Below are 23,841 nucleotides of genomic sequence, written 5' to 3' on the forward strand. Positions count from 1 at the left end.
TTCAGGAGAAGTCCCACAGGGATAGTGAGATAATCCTTAAGGAGGCCATGTAACTTTGTCTGTAGACGGAGGCTGTGTTTCCGTCTAGGTGGTCCAGGGGAAAAAACAAGCAGAATTCAAAATGGGACCTTCAAAAAAGGTTGACAGTGCAAGATGAAGGAAATGGTGGAGACTGGAGCATCATCACCTCCTAAGCATCCCATAGGCAAAGGCAAGCAAGAGGATGCTGGGAAGGATGAACCTCTGAGGACCACTCAGAGTGCTGTGGTTCTGTTACACAGACTCAGCAACAGTCACAACCAACGCCTTCTAGTTCCAAGGCCCATGCGTTTGCGTTGCTTTCCTTCTCTGGTCCTCAGAGTCTCTGCTGCCTACTACCACCTGTAACTAATCCCAGGTCTCTAAGTGGTTGGCGAGGACTCGTCAACCTCTAGCTTTCGTTCTTACATCTCTCAGTAGAATAGTGCAAACCTTACGAGAAATATTTACATGTCTCTAGAAAGATCTTAAGCGATCTCTGTTTACTTATTCCTATGTCCCACGCAATAGAGGATTGTAAACTCTCAGTGATCCACACAGTCTATGAACAAAAAGAAAACCCTGCACACTCGTGACACTGGGCATTTCAAACTGCAGTCTTTATATTTAAGAAAGAAATGTGAGTACCATCCACCATCCACCTCAGACATAAAGGAAAAGACTTTTCCTGCACCTCACCTGTGACACCCTGCACCTGCTCTCCTTAGCAGCTCTGTTCTTCTGTCACGTACTAGGCAGAACTATATCCCTGCTTCTACTTAGCAGCTTAAGATACATATTTGTGTGACTGGTAAGTGCCTCCTCATCTTAATGGGGAATTGGTTCCATAGGAGATTGTGCGGGGACCAGCTTATTTATTTATTTGTCTCGTTGCTATCAACCCTTGTATTTGACACAGTCCCAGATACCCCAGACGAGTTATACGCATCAGATGGGGGAAGCGGGTAAGCGTTGCATTTCTAATTCATCAAAGCAAGTTCTTCTGTTCTATTCTGAGTGCCAAAGAACTTCATGCAAACACATCTTGGCTTGACCTATTGGCTATATTCATAGATAATGGCTATGGCTACTTTTGCATATAAGACATTTTACCAAATATGAGTGACTTTTTTCACAACGGGTTGATGATATTTAAAAAAAAAATCACAGAACATATATGAATGAGATCTTAGAGATAAAGTTTAGAAAACATCGATATTCATTAATTTATCCACAAGAGTGCACATCTGACTCCCAGGCCCACCTAAGAAAGGCTCTGTCCATTGCCTAAGAATCTGATTCTTTGTCACTTGTCTTTGTCCAGTCTCTGAAAGTTGATAGTTTGTAAATACATATCCTATACCTTAATGTTTAAAGGAAATCTGTAGCAAAGACATTGCTTATAATGTAAGTAATGACTGCACATTTTCATTTTTCTAACATAGCTCAGTTCCCACTGTATAAAGTGATTTAGTTCCTTGAGCCGGTGGCACCTCGTGACTCATCATCTTGCCTGTGTAGGCCTAGTTCCTGGCATTACCCTCTAAGACTCTTTAACTTAAAGCCTCTTTGTCTCTGTGGCTAATAGATAACCACATTCCTTTCTTTCTTACACATTTGTTGCAACTGGGGAAAGTGCCACATCTAAAAGCTAGAATCCTAAAATGTCTTGTTCTGAAATCTTCTCCGGGATTGATTTAAGGTCTGTGGTCTCCCTTTTACTTACTCAAAATATGTTTCTGTTTATTTCTTTTCTTCTTCTTTTTTTTAACCTTTAAATTGCAAACTGGAACTTCTGCAGTTTGTGTTGCTAACTAATTTCAATTTTGTGAGGGGCCTGCTTACCAGGCATGGAAAAATCCGTTTGCTGGGTAGAGTTTGCCAGCAGGAGAGTGTCTAAGGATAGAATCCTATTTCTAGATGACCCCATGGAGGGAGTTAACTTGATCCATTATTTCACTTGCATTTATATGCAGGAATGATATTCCAAAGGCTCGAAATAATCTCTGCTCTATATATGAAACAATAAGCAGTCAGGACACAATAGCATATCTAACTAACCATGATGTAAGGCTTATTTTAAAAGCAAGTACTGACCTCATGCTGCGTGTCTAAAAATAACCCAAACCCATAGTGTTTGTAGAAAACATGGCTGCGACTGGAGAGTAGGGAGGTACGCTACTAAAAAATAGACAAAACGGAGAGATGAAAAAAACGAGAGAGAAACAGATGACATGGGCGTGGGCGTGAATGAATGACCCACGGGAAAGAACAATACAAGAACAAGAGATAGGTGGGGCTGTTTGCACGTGGCACACTCCAGCAGGAGAGGTGGGGCTGTTTGCACGTGGCACACTCCAGCAGGAGACATTTTTCTCATAAGTAGGAGTATATTCTAAATCTCAATAAGATGTGTACTTTAGCAAACACATTAATTAGTGATAGTTGATAATCACTAGCAACCATGACGTATTGTCACAGCAGCATGTGCTACACTTTCGCACAGCTAGCCGTGTAGAGGTTGTTTACATCAGCGTGGCTGAAAACACAGAATGTTTCACTATGATGTCATGGCATCCCTAAATGATGGAAGTTTCCCAGCTTCATTAGTAGCTTATGGAACCTCTGCTGCATATGTGGATGGTCATTGTCTAAAGCATGCTCTTATGTAATGTAAAAGAAAAGGTGGTATACCCTCACAAGCTTGCTTGCACGCGCGCACACACACACACACACACACACACACACACACACACACACACACATATTATGATCTATGGACATGTAAGTGGCTGCAAAATGTAGCCTTAACATTGTAAAATTTAAAGATATGTTGGGCAATAAGCCCTTTAAAACAATTTCACTTTTCATTCCTATTAGATCAGTGGTTCTCAACCTGTGTGTGTGTCATGACCTCTCTGGGGTCAAATGACCCTTTCACAGGGGTCACTATCAGATCTCCTTCATATCAGATATTTATACTAGGATTCATAACAGCAGCAAAGTTACAACTATGAAGTAGCAACAAAAATAATTTTATGGTTGAAGGTCACCACAACCTGAGTAACTGTAATAGAGGGTCACAACATTAGGGAGGCTGAGAACTGCTACTCTAAATCTTGGCTAGATGTTGTGGTCAGTGGCTTTTTACAGGACTGGGTGATGGAGAAAACAGCTGTGTGCTTTAAACATTACATTTTCCTAGAGAAGACACACAGGAGGCAAGAAGCCATGGCTGAGACTCAGTGTGTCCTCTTGCATGAGGGCACCTTTTGGCCTGTGCTTCTAATAAATGACAATATTTGCTAAAAGGGTGAACTTAAAAAGAGAAAGATAAGAAAATCTCATCTTTGTTTCTTTCTCTTCTCTGATATCTCTAAAAATACCACTCTAGAAAGGAGAAGAAATGATGAATTTCCAAACAAATATTTACTACAAGAGATTAAATCTGTCTTAGACTGATGTTTAAAACTGACTCAGGGATTCTGAGTGCATTTTGAGAAATTTGCCCTAAAAAAACCGACTGTATCATTGAAGTGTAAAAACCTGGAGAGGAAGAATCAATCCCACAAGGAATTATCAACAGAACCTTTAGAGTGCCTGGCCAATATACCATCAGCTGCACACGGTATCACCAAAGGAGCTATTATACCTAAATTGTTTCTTTCAAGTTTTAGCACGTTCTGTATGGTTTGCTGTGAACACACAATAATATCATACAAGGTTTAATAAGTAAGTCAAAATACGCTTTTATGCTTTTCGAGGCCAGCCTGAATTACACAGTGAGATCAGGACAGCCAAGGCTACACAGAGAAACTCCGTCTTGAAAAAAACCAAAACCAAACCAAACAAACAAATGAAAAACAAAAAAGAAAGAAAGAAAGAAAAAAAGAAAGAAAGAAAGAAAAAGCTTTTATAAAAAAGCAGAATCAAATTAGAAATAGGACAAATTGAGGCATGACCTTAAAGGTCTCATAAGGCAAGCCAGGCAGCATTGACATAAAGAGAGGCAGAGACAGATGAATCTCAAGAGTTTGAGGCCAGCCTTGTCTACAGAACGAGTTCCAGGACAGCCAAGGCTACACAGGAAAACCCTGTCTTGAAAAACCTGAAAATAAATAAATAAATAAATAAATAAGGTCTCAGATGTCAATAGCCAATCACAAGCCATATCACCATAAAAATCACTTTTCCATCTGGATAATCACAGCTTTCTGGTGATGATCACCTGCACGCACATTGTTGGTAATAATTTGATTTGATCACAGCTCCCCAAGGGTCTTCATATCTGCGTGTGCTGACTTGTTAAATTATGCTGTGCTAATTGAAGGTTCACATGACAAGATATGCATAGCTGATCTCGCTCATTAAAATGCAGGCCATTCTCAATTATGTGCCACAAACAACGGGCCTGGGACTTTTAACGCACTCACACTACAGTCAGTGCCCGGATTCATAGGCTGCAATCCTTCAGCCTCTTTCCAAAAGAAGCAGCTAATCTGAGGCATAAAAGCGGCACCAAACACTGATGTGCAAGTTCCTGTTTTAATGGAAGAGGACAATGAAGTTATTGCCTAGTTGGCACTGTGTAGATAAAACACCCACAAATTTGGCCTTTGAAATACTTTCCACACAGGTGGGTCCACCAACGTGCAAACGCAATAAAGATCTGTTTGGTTTGCACTTTTCTACAGAGCAAGGTAGGACAAGACAAGGCCCAAAAGTCCCCATCCTGGGAAGTCAGCGCTCTAAGCATCAAAGGCTGTGGCTCTTTCCTGATCGACAGTCCTAGTGGATGGGACAGGCAGATTTTCTAAATAAATTTTCTTTCGTAGGCCTAAAAACCTATTTTAAAGATGTGTTTAAATGGGGCCAAGCATGGTGGCAAACACCTTTAATCCCAGCACTCAGGAGACAGAGGTAGGCAAATCTCTGTGAATTCCAGGCCAGCCAGGGCCACACAGAGAAACCCTGTCTCAAAACCAACAACAAACAAACAAACAAACAAACAAACAAAATGACCACATTCAGGCAAATGGAGGCCAAGCCTGTGTGCACTTGCGTTGTGGTAGCATTCATGGTGTCCTGGGTTGCAGAGCCTGGAAGTGGGCTCAGCCGTCAGCTCCACCCTTCTGCAAACTGTATTCAGAGGCTGCCTGACCCACAGTAGAATTTGAGTGGTCAAAAATTATAATCGGCCAATAAAACCAAAGCAGTTTATGCAGAGGGGCTTATGTTGATTCAAGAGTTATCTTCAATGAAAAGAATTTACAGAGCTCTCTTAACAAGTTTCTGACTTGCACACACAGCAAGCTTAGTTGTCTTGTTTATGAAAATAATTATAGCTGACTCTCAGGCTAGGATTTACCAGCAAGTCATCTTCCGCCTGCCGAGTTCCAAACCAAACTGTGCTTGCTGCATATGTCTTTAATGATAGGCTGCCTGGCAACGGCACCATCTCAAAAGACATACTATGAAATGTAAGGAGATTGTCGCCTTTCCAGTGGATCAGACTCTCTCTCTCTCTCTCTCTCTCTCTCTCTCTCTCTCTCTCTCTCTCTCTCTCTCTCTCTCTCTCGCAAGCATGCACACATGCACGCACACAGCACCCAGCACCCAATGCTTCCAGTGTACCCAGTACATCTAGTGCACCCAGCACCCACTGCATCCAGTACAGTTAACTAGCCATTTTGCACTGGTCTTTAACAAGCACAATCTTCCAGGTGAAAGCTTAAAAAACGCTGTAAAGACTCCACAAGAGTGTTCCACACAGCTGTTCGCTAGGACCATATTGTTCACCTAGGCAGCAGGAGTGTAGTCTATCTTTTATCTTTGGCTACCATTTAAAAATTTTTGCCAAATGTGATTTTTTTTTTTTTTTTTTTTTTTTTTTTTTTTTTTTGCCAAATTTCAAGAATCCAAAGGCAGCAGGGCCAGACGTGTGAGCCAGTTGAGTGTTCGGCGTACTGAACACCCAGCAATGGCCACTCCATCCCACACTAGCCTCGGAGAGCTCCCACAGGAATCTATGAATCGAGGCCAGACACGCAACAGTGACTGTTCTCGTAACTACTGAAGTGGCATTTATTAAGGAAAAACTGGCCGAAGAGCAAAGGGCAGAGGCAAACTCCCTTCGCGTCTTTGAAACTGAGGTGCGGCACAGGCTGGCTTCTGAGTGCTTCTAATCACATACTTCCCTTCTCAAATCCCATGTGGACGCCCTTGCTTTACTTTCTCTGAGCATTCATCTCACTAGTCCTAAGTGCAGGCCGTCCTTTAAGCCCTGGCAGAGTGTATTAAAGTCACATTATTTCTGTCTTATTTGTGTTGGCTGCCCAGGCCCTGCAGCTCAGTTTTAAGGTGCTTCCCCAAGGGGTACTTCTTACTTTCCCACATGGCTCCAGGGCCAAGGAAACATGGCTTTGCACACAATAGTTATTACCCTCAGACCGCAGTGAGAAAACAAAGGCGGCGAGCCCTGCAGTATGATGTTTGGAGATAGCTGATCGTTGCCAAGGTAGCGTTTAATTAGTCTTGGGTTGCCTGGGGGGGGGGGGGGCGGGGCGGAGGGAGTGCTGGTACCTGGGCAACTTTTGTCATCATGACTAGACCCGGGGGTTGGGACAATCAAAACAGGAGAGCTTGTTAGACTTTTCAGCTTTCCTCCTGGACTTTAGGAATTAGAGTAAAATTCTCTCTCTCTCTCTCTCTCTCTCTCTCTCTCTCTCTCTCTCTCTCTCTCTCTCTCTCTCTCTCTCTCTGTGTGTGTGTGTGTGTGTGTGTGTGTGTAAACTAAGGAAGTGCTTTCTTTGTAAAATAACAGTGAGTTAGGAACAGTGGGGATGTCTTCTCCCACATTTTCCCTCCACACCTCTTCGCTTATTGATAAGCACTCACGACCATGTGCCTGAAATTCAAGAAGCAATCTTTCGTTTTGTGTCTTCTCCCTCATCTGCGGTTCTCTCTAGCACACTACCACAAATGCAGGACGTGGTCCATAAAGACCCAAAGGTAGCAGGAAGCAAGTGTGGTGGTTGCCTGGTGGTTCACGACTGTGATGTGTTTTCAAAACCTGAGTCAAATCATGGGCACTTTAGTCCCTGAAAAGGAAAGGGGGGGGGTGGGAAATGGAGGTCGCCTGCGATGCTGCCCTTGGTGAGCAGTGACAGCAGCTGCTCTAGGCTGCACTTAGCTGGACTTAATGGACAGTTACTGGCATTCCCTGACATGGTCCCTGAGCCCAGGCAGACCACTTCCTGCCACCTCTCTGACTATGCTGGTCTGTATGGAGTAGTTCACAGTGCCCATTAGGAACCGCTTGAGAGCCATTACCCCGTCACCAGACTTCATAAAACATCCTTTCTCCTCGGGTGTTTTTTTTTTTTTTTTTTTTTTTTTAAGTGAGATGAATAGTTATTTCTAGGTGGTGTGAATGAGCTGTCATTAACTCCCCTGAGGAATGGAGGCGCCTGAACACAGCAGTGACACCATGGTTTTTTTTTTTTTTTTTCCTTTATGTTGGCCACACCTGTGCCAAAGGAGGAAGATCACCTAGTGTGTTAGGCCGTGGATATGAAGAACCCCTGAAATTTCAGAGCTGACAGGCATGCAGATCTCACAGGAATCAAGCCTTGTGCTGCTTTACACCTCGAGAGACTCTGAATGGCTTTGCCTTTTGCAATGTTTTGAAAATGTCAGGCTATATGCTGCGGTCTGGACCCTGCAGCCTGAAGGAGAATAACAGGACAGGTTACCAAAGGAATGGTAAGCAGGCTGCCCTCCCTGCAAGTGGGGGTAGGGTGGGGGGTTGAGGGGGACAGGCTGGAGGCGAAGGATTTGCATTAAAATAGCTCTTTCCCTGGCAGGCACCATTTACCTCAGAGAGTATTAAACAGAGGTTTGGTTATTTCACGAAAAATAAGACTTGTCATTTTTAACCTCGGAGTTCCTTCTGTCATCTTGGACAAGGGCATAATGAAAAAGGACGAGGGAGCCATTGGCCATGGGGACAGGGACCTTACCCTGCGTCTGGACCTGGGACCGAGGAAACAGTAGCCTTGGTTTTCCTGGGGTCACAGGTTCCCTGTGTGATAGGTCAGTCCCTTGAGTACAAAGGGAGCATGTATTTGTGTGTTGGGTGTTTTGTCGCTTAAAGGCTGAGAGCAAGGTCTCAGTGACTGCCCACTGTGGAGCACTGTGGAGCACTGTGGAGCACTGTGGAGCACTGTGGAGCAGTGGATGTAGTCTACGCACATACATTTAAGCCATAACTCTATGTAATGGCTACATATAAAGGACTAGATGCAGAAATATGGCAAACATTTCCTAAGAGCACGCTGGCATTTTTGCTACGACTCCCCACTGAAGAGCATTGGATGTATTCTAAGCACAGACAATTAAGCCATGATTCTACATAATGGCTAAATATACAGGACTAGATGCAGAAATATGACAAACATACCCTAAGAGAATAGTGGCATTTTTTTCTTATGTCTCCGCAGGCAAATGTCAGTCATGAGACCTCGCCTCACTGATGTGAGGGGAAGGAAAAGACTCGCCTGACTGAAATGTAAAGGATTGGTTTTAATACTCTACCTCAACCAATCTCCGGAAAGGATATTTTTAGCAGTCACTCAGCACAGACTGAAAGATGCTCACCTGCAGTCTGTTTATCTTTCATCCTCCACAGGAAAAGCATGTGTTCTTACATAGACACGCCCATGTACACATTTCAGAGTCAATCACAGCCATACGAAGGTTTCTGTGAATGCGATCTAGTAGCTAGGAGCGGTAAAACCAGTCACAGAGTGTAAATATTCAGCTGACTAAGAAAATAAACCACAGGAAATGTGAGGTTCTTCAGATTGGTGGAGACTACAGTCACTGGTCGGTTGACGACAGAAGAGGAAACAGTGGTGGGACAGAGGATGAGGTTTGGAGCCACTGGGTCTCAGAGCCCCGGAGTTAGCTAGAGCTCTCACCCCACATCACCATCCTTGTTTCCAGCATGGAAGGCCATGTCGGGAACAGTCTAACCTCTGCTCTGGCTCTACACAAATGGCCTAACCTCTGCTCTGGCTCTACACAAATGGCCTAACCTATGCTCTGGCTCTATGCAAATGGTCTAACCTATGCTCTGGCTCTATGCAAATGGCCTAACCTCTGCTCTGGCTCTGTTCTTCAGTGCTCTAGCATACTGCCTTCATTTTGCTCTGGTGCCCAAAGAACTGAGAACAGTGCTGAAAATATATCTACGACTGAACTCCATGAGCCTAGCTGTCTCTACACAAAGCGGTAGAATGCCTAAGGCAGCTGCTTCTCAGGATCTTCTTTAATGCAAATTTAAAAATGATTACAAAAAAGAATCCAGCCATATATCTGAACTGAGTATTTCCCACAGACAATAACAATCGCCACACACACACACACACACACACACACACACACACACACACACACACATGCACGCACGAGTCACACAGTTTTTCCTCATGGGAAGATGGGAGATGGCTGTTCCTTTATATTTAGTTCCCCAGAAGATGGGTCTCAATGTATTTATACATATTTACTCAAATGGTCTTCACGAATACTCTGTGAAGTAGAGGTAAGCATTGTGATTTCCAAACAAGGAAAGTGAAACATAAAATGTTTATGTGTCTAAGATCATTCAGAGAAAGCCATGACAGGGTAAAGGACAAATGTGGACACCTGGCTCCAGAATCACAATTGTCATATTGTGTTGATGACAAGGAGCTGGGTTATCAATTTTTTTAAAGACTTATTAATTTATTATTATGTATACAATGTTCTTCCTGCATGTACACCTGCACACCAGACTAGGGCACCAGGTCACATTATAGTTGGTTGTGAGCCACCATGTGGTTGCTGGGAACTGAACTCATGACCTCTGAAAAAACAGCCAGTGTTCTTAACCTCTGAGCCATCTCTCCAGTCCATCAATTTTTAAAACTATGCTAAAATACAGATAAAAATGACAAAGTGAGAGAAAAGAGTGAAACTGGTGTCCTTTTCCTTTGTTTGGGAATGACTTCTTTTTTTTCTTTTTCTTTTTTTTTTTTTTTTTTTTTTTTAGTATGAGAAGGTATTTCCCCATCACAGACAATCATGGATACTTCCTTTGCCTTCAGAAGACAACTTCTCCTGTAACTACATACCCCAAGGTACACAGTCAAACCTGGGAAAGAAGCAATAGAAATGGAAGTGAATTAAATTCTATGCATCGTGGCAAGCTTGGGCTTCCACAGAAAGTCTTGTAGATCCTTACTCTCGGAGACCTGACCTGCAACAATCACTGCTAAATGCCTCCTCCTTTCCTAAGAACAGAAGTGGGGCAAAGGTCATGACTATTCTGTTACTCACTTTGGCCCTCAGAGTGTACGGCCACATGCTAGGTTCCACAAAATAGTGACTGACTGGCTTTTTTTTTTTTTTTTTTTTTTTTTTTTTGGACTCCATCACTCTTCTTCCTTGTCTGAGTAGACAGAATTTTGGAACTCTAAGTGAGGAAACTCAGTTGACCCCACTGTAGGCGGCATGAAAAACACAACTTGGCTTTTAGTGAGTTTCCAGTGAGTGCGGTGGACACCGCTAGACTTGGCCACACTTAGAATTGGTCTGACTTTCTCCACCTTGTTCAAGAGACTTCTCCACTCAAGGCTTCCTTGGACTCAAAGTAAGGATCACCTTGCAATCTCCACCCACCCCAATCTGTGTGCTTGCCCTTTAACCTCTTTCTAGAACATACCTGAGACACAATCCAAATGGTGCCTTTGTCATCGACAACAATTTTAAATTTTGGATGAAAAGTTTTAGACTTTGTGTGTGTGTGTGTGGGGGGGGTAGGGTTAAGATGCAAATGTCCCAAACCCCAAATCTCTAAAATCTAAGGCTTTTTTTGGTCTCAAACATTTTAGATTAAGGGCTACTCAATTGGTAGCTGCCATGGGGGGAGGGGCGGCACCACTGTGCTGCCTCTGCTCAGATGAAAGAAGGGTCCTGCACAGCCTGGAGAGAGACAGACAGCCCTAAAAATAACCCAGCATGCTAAGGACTCTGTGTATCCAGCAGCCAGACCTCAAACCCATGGCCCAGCACTGCACTGACACTACTAGATAGGTGACCCATTCTTAAAGCAGGTGACAGACAGCAAGAAGAAGGAGGGACGGGGTATAGCAGGCTAGCGTGGCAAATCAGAGAGCTGCCTCTCTCTAGTCTCCATGAGTAGCCCAGACTAGGCCTTTAGTCTAGAAAGTTAATTCTTCAGCAGTTTTTATTTTTCTGTAACCTTTCATTTTGCAATATACATTTGTCATCGTAGAGAGGCAACCCAAACATAAATGTATGAAAGCCACATGTTTACAAAAGGAAGAAAGAAGTCTTACAAAACAGAGCGCCAGGAACAACCTACAGAGAAGCGGCAGAGGCTTGGCGTTTACTTGTTGAAACAAACATGCTGGTTGGCGGAGGGCGCTTCTCTTGTGTGAGACGGTTCCAGACATAAAAACACACAAAAAATGACCAGAGAAAACCCCTTAAGCTGTCCTCAGCCTTTAGAAAACTCTTGCTGTTTATCTCAGGGTAACCTACCCCACAAACCCCCAGCACCCACCTCACCCACCGCTTCCGCATTTTCATTAACACAGTCAGCCCTGTGCTTGACAGTTGAGAGTCACTGAACGGTATGGGCTTGTATGCTAATCGCAGATTCAAAAGGAAAAATAGGGGAAGGCTCCATGGCCGGATTGCTGAGGTAAGAGTGGCTAGTGAAGGCATCGGTGTTCCACACAAGTGGTTTCAAATCTCACTATTACACAAAAGATAACGGAATAGGATCTGATAGTCTAAAAGGGCCCAACCTTCATTCCTGATGTCTGTCAACGCCAATAAGAACTCAGAGAACGGCAGCCTATAGACGGGAAACTCTTGATTTTACATGCGATTCAAACAGATAGTCAAGAAATAAAATGTGGTATCATTTCAATGCTAACAACCCTTTTGAGAGATGCACCTGGCTTTAAGGAGTTCACAAACCAGAAACTGTTTTAGAACGGCCAAATGAGACCAGCTGGGAAAATGCATAGCTCACAAAGGAAAAAGAGGCATCTGCACAAACTATCACCAAAGCACAGCGATATGGGCAGAGCACATCCTTATGGAACGGGCTGTTAGGGAACAGCTTCAGTATGACCAGCGTCTGTGTCCTTACCTTTGATTCTCCCATTGAGTTCTTTTTTATTCTGAAAGAAAGGCTGTTTTCAACAGCAGTTGGGAACATCAGGCTCTTCCCCACCTTGAGGAAAATTTTGTGAACGGAAAAACATCTTTGGTGTCTGAAGCACCATGTATCCTTTTTCTGTCTAGAGAAAGGAGCTGGGGGATTGTAGTGGCACCCAATGCATACTCATAGCTTTGAGTAAAATTAGTATTGAAGTGGCAGTACATTGAAACCAAAGGGGGAAAATCACCTGGACTCCAAAACGGCTCACTAAGCATCCACACCATAAATAAGCCACATGGCTACTGGCTAAAGTCATTGACACAGACAAATACAAACAATCTCCTAGCAATGAGAGGAAGTCTGTTAATGTTTACAGGCCAGGCAAAGCTTTCCCAGCATCCTTTCAAGCTCTAAGCTAACCCTGAACAGATGCCTCACCTGGAACTTCAGGAGAGAACCTCGCAGAATGTCGAGATACAAAAAGTTTGAGTTCTTGGTCCAGGTTGCACTCAATCAGGTTTGTGTCCCATGATCGGATCCCTGCGGAGGAAAAGGGAGACAGTTGGCCGGCTTCCAGTGAGTCATCTCAGAGAGGGTTGGAAAGCATCCCTACAAACGGTTTCGCAGGCTTGGCTAGCAGTGGATGCCCACAAATGGAAAAGGGGAGGCCCCTCCCCTGGGACACAAGGGAGAGAGAACCAACAGTGGGGCTCAGAGTCTTGCTCTTCATAAAACCGAAATGCAGCACAGCTGGAAGCTGGAAAGAAACCAGTTCTTAGGGAAGGGGGGAGGCTCAAGGAAGGGGGGGAAGGCAGGTCTAGCTAAGAGACCCCAGGCTAGAGGCCCCAGGCTAGCATCAGCTTCTTCGGGCTCCACTACTAGGTGGCCAGTGTAGATGCAGGTGGGATGGGCAGCCCCATTCAAGGCTGGGTCTCTGTTTCCCAAAGGATGCTCTTGCTAGGTGCTTGTGCGATTCTTCCTTTTACTCACTTTTGACCTTGGTTTCTCAGCCCCATGGTTATCAATCCAAACTCTTTGATAGGAAATGGCCTAGGAGTCCTACCAGCCATTTATTTTATTTAGCCAGCTTGTCAGGGAGTACTTTCGTTTGATTGTGAGTAGGACTAATTTTTTTTTTTAATCCAGAAGAATTTTAAAAAGGGGGATGACTTTTTAATCTCTGAGCCATCTCTCCGGTTCTCCCCCCAAATGACTTTTTATATTTGATAAATGCTGATGGATTTGAGAGTGGGCGTGAACTTCCTTGCTTTAGGCTGAAAGGAACAATAGGGGCCAGAGTTACCTACAATGAAGAACGACCGTAGTTTCTGGTACTGGCCATGCCTCTCCAATCTTCCCTACTCCTCTCTTCCCTTCCTCACCTCAGAGGAGATGCCTCAGAGGGGACCACAGGGAGCATCAAGTTAGGAGAATACGGCACAGCAGCCAGGAGCAGCTGTGAGCCTGCAGGGCCCTCTATGTGTATGTGTATGTGCATGTGTGTTCACGTGTATATGTTTAGACTTTCTTCATCAGATTGCTAATGATGAAACCAGTATATAACTGCATGTGCACTGGTGTGAGCATCCTCAACTGCCAGGGACCAGTTTCTGAGCCAACAAATATTTATTATCCAACTCCTAAGAGAGGGAGAGAGGGGCTTGAGCCCTTAGGTGGAACTCTGCAAGTTAACTGTCTTTAACCAAAGGCCAATAGTTGATTGATCAATTGGTATTTATGCCATCAGCCTAGAGCGTTTAAATGGCAGCACATGAAACCTATCTCTAAATCCTTAATGTATGCTTGTATTTACCATCACTTAAGACTGATTAAAAAGTCTTGCCTTAGGAATAATTATGTGCATTATACATATAATAAAGATATATAAACGAAAGAAAGAAAGAAAGAAAGAAAGAAAAAAGAAAACTAGACTCATTTTGGCTGGAGAGATGGCTCAGAGGTTAAGAGCACTGCCTGCTTTTCCAGAGGACCTGAGTTCAGTTCCCAGCAACCACATGGTGGCTCACAACTGTCTATACCCTCTAATGCCCTCTTCAGGAATGCAGGTGTACATGCAGTTAGAACATTCATATACATAAAATAAATAAAATATTTTTTAAAAGATATACAACACATCTTAATTATATGTAATATCTTGATTAAAAATATATATTTTTTAAAGGATTATGGAGTTCACTGTACATGTGAACATCTCTCTCTCTCTCTCTCTCTCTCTCTCTCTCTCTCTCTCTCTCTCTCATTTTGTTTTTTTAATTTGTTTTAGAAAGGGTCTTTTGACATAGCAGAATCAGTCTAGAACTTGCTCTCACTAGTTCAGGCTGGCCTTGAAATTGCAATTCTGATGCTTGAGCTTCTAGATTGTTGGACAAAGACCTTTTCCATGGGAGAAGCCCCTTAGACAGAGGCAGAAGCTCTCGTAGGAATAGAGGGACAGCCTCAGATAAAAAAGAGTTAACATTCCTAAGGAGAGGCTAAATTATAAGGGAAAATTTTATGAGTCTCCCTGGAAACATTAAATGGCCTCAGTTTGCATTTGTGCTAATGGAATATTTAAATTTTAACAAGAAAGGCATGTTGAGAGTTTGTGGGTCTTTTTAGTGGAGAAATGATAAATGGCTTCTTTTTGTTCCCCGCAGAGCTTGACAGGTTGAGAGGCCTGAATTCATTAGAATATTTTACTTCAACATATACACTCTATACCAGTCTCGTGCGGAAAGTCATTGAGTTCCTGTCTGAGCAGTTTAATTGGAACCGTTGACGGAGTTCCACTTTGTCTTCTGGCTTGTCAAGCTGGGTCAATAAGTTAATAATGAGACATATGTATTTAAATTAAATTCATACTATTTCTCCATCTTTGCTCTAAGTAACGTCTAAATGGCTACATTATTTGAATGACTTCATCTAGGGTTGGGCACCCACTTGCTCCTGCACTGTTGTTTGTCATTTTCTCCTTGTCACGACGCAAGTGGTGAAATGCTCGTTTTATCTTCATTTATGTATTTTACATTTGTAAGTTGACAATAGAAAAAAAAATGGCTAAACTTAAGAAATCCATTGAGTTAATTTTTAAAATCAAACCAGTAGGTAGGCAGCTGATAAAAATAGCTTCCTGCGTGTAAACTCGCAATGACAGTAAAAATTTGGGGTTCTCTCTTTCTAAGACAGCAATGTCCAGCCTAAGTTATTTCATAATGATGCACAATTGCTGCTGCAATTTATAAAATTAAAAATTAAAAAAAAAAAGATGTGGACTTCCTGGTTACATTAGTTGGAAATAAACATTTTGGAGCCTTAATCGGTTTTAGAAATAAAACACTTAGTAATGCTTGGTCCCTTGTGTTGGCTGTTAATAATAAAGGGAGACATCATCAAAGAAGATTGATCACTTTTTTTTTTTAAATCAAGTTTCCATATCTTCCCTTCTTGACTAACTGGGAGCCAAAGTTGGAGGCCCTGATTTTGATAAGCCCTTCCCACATCTCCCTCTGTACGCCACTGTCAGAGGGGAGGCCTGGGTAGTGTTAAGAGGTCCTGAAGCAGGGAAGTCGTTCCACACTCCTGACCCTTTTTTCTCTGAGGATCGTCTGTCCTAAGGACAGGCTCTTGGTTGGGGCTTTGATATCTTAGCCATAGAAGAGGGCTTCCGTCCTTACTGGATTCCCCAGGGGCTAACAACTGGAACAGCTGGAGGCTGTAAACCTTTGTGTTTTCAAATGCCTTGGCTGGGTTGGTTCCAGGGGCACTTGACACTGCAGAATGCTCCAGGCTGCTCTGGGATTCTGCCTCAGCCCTGGGAGGCAAGCACTGTCTTGCTGTGTCCATCCCAGGTGAACTGGAAGTATCAGACCGTATTGTATTTTCTTTTCTGTTCTCTCACCCCGTGTGGCAGCAGTGCACAAAGAAGCCGGCACGTGCATAGTTTTTTAACAAATGAAAAGGGAAGGGACAGGGCATTTTGGAGCTGAGGGTGAAGAAGGAAGAAGAGCCTCACATCCTGGGTCTGCAGGCTGGATCATGCACAGTTTATGCTGATCTTGTAGGAACTTTTGGTTTAATAAAACCAAAAGGCACCTCTGCTTTAATGGATGAAGACTGCATACTTCTAAAAGCAGCAGCAGCCCAAAGAGGGGAAAACGAATGGACCACATTGGGAATGCTGACGCTGAGGCTCTGTGTGACAGTCACTTGGGCCTTTTACAAGTTATTTTCCTCAATGGGCCCAATGCAATTGTTCCCTTTGAGAAACGGGCTTTTTGAGTGTTTCTTATAAATATCTGAATGGTCAACCTACAGTCCCATGATTCTGTTTGGGAAACGACACTAAAAGGTAAGCTGAACCCAGGAAAAGAGCCTAAAGCAGCGAAAATGGCCAAAAAGAAAACGCTAAGCAGCTTTTTAGTGAAGAGATTTTCCAGCTCTCCTTTTACCTAACCTTTGGTTTGCTTTTCTCTTTACAAAGCCAGTGATTTAATGTCTGTCACCTGTTCACGCGTGATGCGAATGATATCTTACGTGGACAGCGCCTCACTTCAAAGCACTGACAGTTAAAAAGAAAAAAACTCAAGTCTTAGATAACATCTTAGAATAGAAGTGAATAGTGATTTATAGGGGTTTATTTCTTAATCTAAAAGTTAGAAATTACTTTGAAAAGCAAGCTCTTAGGGAAGATTTACAGGAAAGCATAGCTCTAATGACCTTCCATTTGGGCACTGACTGGCTTGGGTTTCAGCTTGGATCACAGAGCCCTTAGTTCGTAATACCAATTAGGCAGCGCAAGCAAGAATCCATCTGCCTTCTGACTTTGGAAGTGTGAAGACAAATATAATAAATGTAACACATTCTAGCATCTCTTTAACTCCTACCATATATGGTTTTCACTTTTTTTTTTTTCCTCCCTTTGCTAGAAGAAAATGGAATTTGAATTCCAAAGCTTTTCTAAAGGGTTCTTCATTTTCTTGTCTACAATTTTGGACAGAACATATGCAGTAAAGCATCAACCGACTATTACAATGTAACCAGCTCAACTTCCATCTAAAAAAACCCGAGGGAGTGACTGTTACACTTATCTACCTTCTCAGGAGCATAACTTGTTTATCTACCATGTCTCCTAGAGGGATAGTTACCTTCAATCGTAATTGAAAGCATCAGATGGACACTGAACATTTGGTTTCTTTAAAAAAAGGGGGGGGGGCATGAAATGATAAATGAACACTCATTGCACCGTGCTTCAAAATTCAGTTTGACGGGTATTGTTGTATATTAAAATATATCCAAATGCCAGCATTTTGCTAAAAATAAAGATATCGGGCTAACTCCCCATTGAGGTCAATTAGGGAGGGGGCCAATGAATCATTTGGCCACTATGGTTTGGATAACTACATCATTGTAGCTGGACCAATGCAAGGAGGCACTATTGTTTGCAGCTCTGGAGAAGACTTTGTGCTTTTGAACACAGCTGAGCAAGTAAGAGTTGGCCATTTTTCTTCCTTGGTCTCAAGAAGCATTTAGCATCCACACGGTGTTTCAGGCCTGTTGATACACTGCTTTACCTACCATCATTCTACAGGGGTCTAGTTTTTTTTTGTCTGTTTGGTTGGTTTTTGTTTTTTGCCTTTGCAGAGTGCTCTGGATAATCAATCAGGTGGCACATATATATGCCAGTCTCCGGGGTCTCCAAATGCACAGTGCATGAGCTTGGAAGGGAAAGGAAAGGGAAATGTGAAAGGCTAACAGATGAGAGAAGCTGTTTTCCCAGCCTGCAGGCAGCTCACAATCAGAGCTGAACCCCCAGGAGCTTCATGAAGTTGCTTCACACAACGTAGCCGCCAGGCACCGGCAACAATAGCAGTGGCACCGTAGTGACCTCTGGAGGAGGCCCAGCTGGGATCTGCCAGCTGAAGCCCCAGCAGCCTGCGGAGCCAAGGAGACAGAGCCTGCTGGCCCGTTGCTAAGTCATCTCGGACTGTCTGAAAAGCTGGGGAAGCAGGATTTTCACTTATCCTTGAAAAGCCCGGCAGCGTGAGCTGCAGCGGAGACCCCAGGACCCAGGAGATCGCTCTCTGGAGGATCAGCAACATCTGTTACTACTCCGGAGGAAACCGGCTCTGCTCCCACACTTGGCTGATCCTTAATGAGATCGATATAACTATTTCAGAGACCCATGCAAAAACCTCACCAAATTAGGGAATTAAAAGTCAGAAAAGCGTGGTGATTGCAGAATGAACATTGGGTTGGTGGGTGGGGTGACTCCGGGGATTCTAATGATGGCTGTTTCTTAGATGGACTACACAGGTGTGCTCACTTTGTGAAAATTCAGCTAACAGTTTGTGTTTTTCCTCTCAAGAATATTTAAATTGGAATTTTAAAAAAATTTTAGTGTTAGGAAGACAAATCTGGATTTTTAGCACTAAATGCTAGCAGAGTAAAGAGGAGTAAAGCCAGGACGCACACCTCAGAGCTCCTTGGCTGCATCTATTTTTCTCCTCCGACAGAAAGAGGCTTGACTAAAGCCTGGAGCGGAACACCTAAGGGATGATCAAACCCACTAACAAAAGCAGGAAGATAACTGTAGTCCCAAGGTGATGGCTGAGCCGCCTCCCTGCACCGAGAGCTTCCTACAAAGTACAAAGACAAGATCTGAAAACTGCCAGCCGAATCTCTCTCTGACGTTAGCCCGCTCGCACTACCATCTTGACCAGGTCAAGCAAGTAGTGACACTGCAGTACTGGTTCTCCAGTCACGGCTTTGCAACACGACCTTGAGTCTGTCCCCTCACCCTTCTGGCTTCTCTCAGTCCCCATAAAAAATGGGCGTGATGATTCCTCTCCTGGCACCACAATGGGTGATTCTGAAAATTCTGGAGATGAAAAAGCATTTCTTAATGTATTATTTCCCAGAAATAAAAAGAAATGGAAAAAAAAAAAAAAAAAAAAAAGATCTAAAAACACCCAGTCATTAATTCGCACAATAGCCACACCCAAAGTCTGTACCGGTGAGTTTTTCCAAGGAGAAAAATGTGCAAATAAACTATGTTTGACAAACATTTAATCAAAAGCCCATAGTCTGAAAATGAAGGCATTCAAGGACGTTCAGAAAAAGCATTTTGAACTCTAAAATCTCTTATTCTTGTTTTGTTTTGGGGATTTTTTTTCCTTCCCCCTGCCCCAATAAAAAATCACGGCTGGCTTTCTGTTCACTTTTTTTCCTCCCCTTTTTAGCTGAAAGAGAAAATCCATGCTTTAAAGTTAAACAAAAGAAGCAGGTCTGTAACTCCAGTCCCCACCCTGCAGCCTTTTGTTCTAGGGACAAGTGGCCATTTCCAAAGGCTGAGGCAGGTGACAAGCTTTTGTTTATTTATTTATTCATCTAAATCAAAATCATTTCATCCATCTTTATTGGTGTGAAAGGAAGAGGGAGAGGAGAGCTGCGTGAACGCCCTTTGTCCGCCTCGGGCTGCCGTAGAGACTGCAGTGCGGACTGCACCACGCCCACCAGCCAGTGTCTCCTGGCAGAAACCTTTCAGCACCACCCCGAGAGAATAGAGCGCTCAGGCTGGTGCTGTATGGGGACCCGGGGACCTCTGCCAGGGATGAAGTGGAGGGATGCCGAAGAGGTGGGGGGTGGGGATGGAGGGGAGGAATAAGACAGAGGCCAGAGCTGCCCAATTGGGGGCTGGGAGTGCAACAAAGCCACTCACAGCCAAAGGTGGGCGCAAGGCCCCCAGACAACGCGAGGCTCGGACAGAGCCAGCTCCGTGCCAGCCGGGGGCGCCGCAGTGCGGGGGCAGGTGCGGCTGCCCAGCGCGGGCACTGCGGCAGGCCGGGTGGGGCTGAAGGGCGGGCCGATCATTGCCTAGCCAAGGCTGCGCCCTCCGGGACCCTCCCAGCCCCGCCCAGGGTTCCCCGGGAACCGCTATTCCGCCTCTGCGGAGCCGGTTCCTGGTGCGTGCAGCAGCCTAAGACCTGGCCCTACCCTGCTACTCCCTCCTCCCATTCAAGCTATGATTCCTGAAGCTGAGACTTTTTAAGGAAGCCCACCCCCGCAACCTGGGGTCCCATTGTCTTTTTTGAAAGCTGCAGCCTCAGGGGAAGGAGCGAGGCCCGGCTTCGTCTGAAAGCAGAGGGCAGAAGGGTTCCATGCCTGTATCATCGGGGGTGGGGGACCGGGCGTGTCCCCAGGACTAGCCTAGTCATTCCCAGGAAAAAAAGGATCGGGAAGTTTTAAGTCAGAAAAGGCATTCTCGTGTGTGTGTGTGTGTGTGTGTGTCGGGGGCGGGGGGAGTGCACGAGGTGGCTATGATAAGAACGATTTCCATGCAAGCCTTGGCACATGGTGTTTCGACTCTAGGTTTTCGGGTAAGGGGAGGAGGGTCCTAGCCTTTTGGCCCGGGCAAGGTCGGAGCTGAAAAGATGTTTTGCTAGGTCCACCCCACCCCTGCTCCGCCTGCGGTTGCGGTTTTATTATGGCCTCCGCTCCTCTGACACCTGCATTTCACTGAGCACGAAAAGGAGGTGGCCAATTCGGCGGTGGCCACGGACCCAGCCAGGTGACCCGCCCCTCAGGGCATTAAAGATTCTTTCTCTGGATCTCAAATAGAATAATTTGGAAATTAGCTCAGAAAAAGAGTCCAGATGGAGTGTGAGAGGTGGCCTGCAGAGGCGTGGGTGCGGGGCGTGCGAGAGAACAAGGTGGCCGTCGCGCCCTGGGTGGGGTCGTGGTGGCGCGTCTCCCCACGCACGTCCCTGGGAGGGGGGGGGGGCTCGGGACCGCTTACCCAGCTCGATGTTGCCGATGGCACGCCTCAGGTGCTCTTCGGTCACCGTCTCGCCGACCACCACCAGCAAGTAGAACTTGCTGTCTAGGAAGCGGTGCGACAGGCTGGGTGAGGTGGATGCCGCCGGGTTGGCGATGCTGCCTGATGGCTCCGGCTCGGTGGCTTCCACCACCACGGTCGCCATCCTGCCGGCCCTGTTAAAGCCTGGGCGAAGTGTTCCTCTCACGCCGCTCCTCTGCTCTGCGGCAGGAGAAAGGATTATCTCCGAAGGTGCTGTCTCCGCTCCGCCCCCTGCGTCCCCCCTCCTCCCGGCGCGCACCGCCTCCCCCTCCGCCCTCTCCCTGCGCGGAAGAGAGGAGCGGGGAGTGAGAGGCCGAGGAGGCGGTGCCGTTTATATGGAGACTAGGCTAGGAGCCTGGGAGGAAGAGGAGGAGGAAAGGACCACCCGGCACATCCTCATGGTGGCTGCCTCCACTCCTCCAGCCCTTGGCCCAGGACTGATGTCATCTGCAGCAAATCATTTCGCCGGCGGCCCGGAAGCTGGAGGGATGAGGTGTGCGGACAATGGTCTGGGCAGGGCGACGAGCCAGACTCTGAGGGACCCAAAGAACTCTGCTGCAGCCCTGAGGCGCGTTCACACCACCACCCTTACGTACATACGTACACACACCTTTTTTTTTTTTTTTTTTTTTTTGCCCCAAACCCTCAACGATGCCACAACGGAGAGTCGGGATGACTTCCTGTTTCAGAAGGGGATTATATCCTGCATCCCAGTGCACACCATCAGGCCTCTGCCTGTATCCCATGCTCGTGAAGTCAGGATTTGAGTAGCTGTGGCAGCCACAGTGGGCGCTGGGTGAAGGTACCCCACCCAAGAACACGAACCTCACTTTTTGACCTTGTGTATTTAGAAAGGCATATTTGCCACTTCCCCCCCCTCCCCAACAACAAGAATATTTATCACCTTCACTTAAAAGATACTTTGCAAGACCTACGCCTAATTTGTTCAGACTTTTGAGTCTATTCTGAAAGAACTAATGCTGAAAAAGAACTGGCCCTTGGTGCTCATGGAAAATGAATGCGAAGAGGCGGACCTATTATATTAGATACAGATTCCTTTTCTTAATATGCTGAACAGATAGCATCAGGCATAACAAAGAATAGAGAAGATACTGTCTCTGCCCAGCAGGATTTCAGTGACTATAATGCGCTTTTTCAGTTCCTTGGGGAATATACAGACAAAATTATTTTATGTGACAATGATGTCTTTTAAGATACATGTAGCTTCGGGAGTTTTTATTACCTTTGTCTATATTTGGAAGAACTCATAATAATGTTTCTAAAGGCCACCATATATGTTCATTTCTCACAAATCTAATGAATGCATTTCTGTATTAGGACAGGAGAGGAGGGCAAACACTGTATCATCATAAAAAAAAAAAAACTGGAGTTTTAGGAAAGAAACTGAGCTGGAATAGGAAAAATAGACTCCTGTGTCTATATATTGGAGTGTCCACTAATTTTAAAATACCAACGGGAGGGGCTGTAGCTCAGCTGATAGGATGCATGCCTATGCCAGCATCATAAACACTGGGCAGTGTAATCCTAGCACTCAGGCAGTGCAGGCAAGGAGGATCAGAAGTTTGAGGTCATCCTCAGTTACTGATGAGTTCAAGACCAGCCTGGGATACACAAGACCCTGTCTTTAAGGAAGAAAGAAACAAAGAAAAGAAAAACTATTGTAAGATTTCTCAAAATAACCCAGTGTCTTAGGTAATGGGGCAAAATGCATATGATGGATAAATCATGGCAGACATCATATGTGTTTTGCCCTATTTGTTGCTTGAAGCCTGGATAGGATTTTTGGTGGGCAGCCAAAGACTATGCTAGTTTGATCATCAATGGTGATAAAGATATTGTCTAACCTATGACATCAGGGGTCTGCAACAAGCTTGCTGCAGAGACTTGATCACAAGTGACCAGACACTGTCACTCATGTAACTTACATGAGACATTCAGTTACTCTTAAGTAAAGGCAGTTACATGGTCCACGGTGGGGATGAGAAGATGAAGAACTCCTTTCTAGAAGCCAGCCATCAGAATGGCTCCATCTAGTGAGTTCCCTCTGTTTCTCCTATGCCTATAGAGTGCCTGTGTTGCTTCGTGTCACAGATTCCTGTGAGAGAGTGTTTGGGGAGGGGAAGATTTATTTCTGCTCACAGCATACGTTTCAGACCATGGTCTGTTGCCTCTATTTCTTTGGGCCTGAGGTAGAGCAGAACATCGTGGTGGTGGGAGTATGCAGTGGAATGGCTGCTCCCCTCCTCACAGCCAGGAAGCAGAGATACTTCTCTCCACGCCCCCCCCCATGGGGTGCTGCTGCCCACATCCAAGGCTGCTTCCAGTCCTCTCTGGAAAAATACCCCAACAGACATACCCAGACCTGTGCCTTACTAACAACCTAGGTGCCTCTCAACCCAATTAGGTTAATAATCAAGTTGATATCAGGGCTCTTTTATCTGATTTATTTTACTTATACTTATTTTGAAAAAGAAAAAAGTCCGTGTTTCTATGTACATGGAAACACTGGTATGCCAAATAAATAGAAGCTAGCCTTGAAAATAAGATAACAATTACATTTCTGTTACATAGTGTTTGTGCTCAGGACTGAGCCTGAGATATATACTATGTGAGATGAAAACAGAGAGGAGTTGAAATATACTAACACCTAACTGAATTGTTTCATATGTTGCAATAGAGCGTAGGATGAAAGGTACAATAGGAGGCCAAT

The 23,841-nt window shown here is 44.7% G+C and overlaps 1 protein-coding gene across 1 annotated transcript in view; it reads right to left on the minus strand.

Moving 5' to 3' along the window:
* Positions 1 to 21,348, minus strand: part of Map1b (microtubule associated protein 1B) — an 89,034-nt gene extending 67,686 nt beyond the window's left edge. The window contains exons 1-2 of the mRNA XM_051172426.1: positions 21,051 to 21,348; positions 12,695 to 12,796 (exon numbers count right to left, since the gene is read on the minus strand). Coding sequence (XP_051028383.1) covers positions 12,695 to 12,796; positions 21,051 to 21,234 — 286 coding nt within the window. The 5' untranslated portion in view covers positions 21,235 to 21,348. The remainder of the gene's footprint in view (positions 1 to 12,694; positions 12,797 to 21,050) is intronic.
* Between the last annotated feature and the right edge of the window lie 2,493 nt (positions 21,349 to 23,841).

Source organism: Acomys russatus, chromosome 30 (assembly GCF_903995435.1).
Source record: "Acomys russatus chromosome 30, mAcoRus1.1, whole genome shotgun sequence".
In the NCBI taxonomy this organism is placed as follows: Eukaryota; Metazoa; Chordata; class Mammalia; order Rodentia; family Muridae; genus Acomys; species Acomys russatus.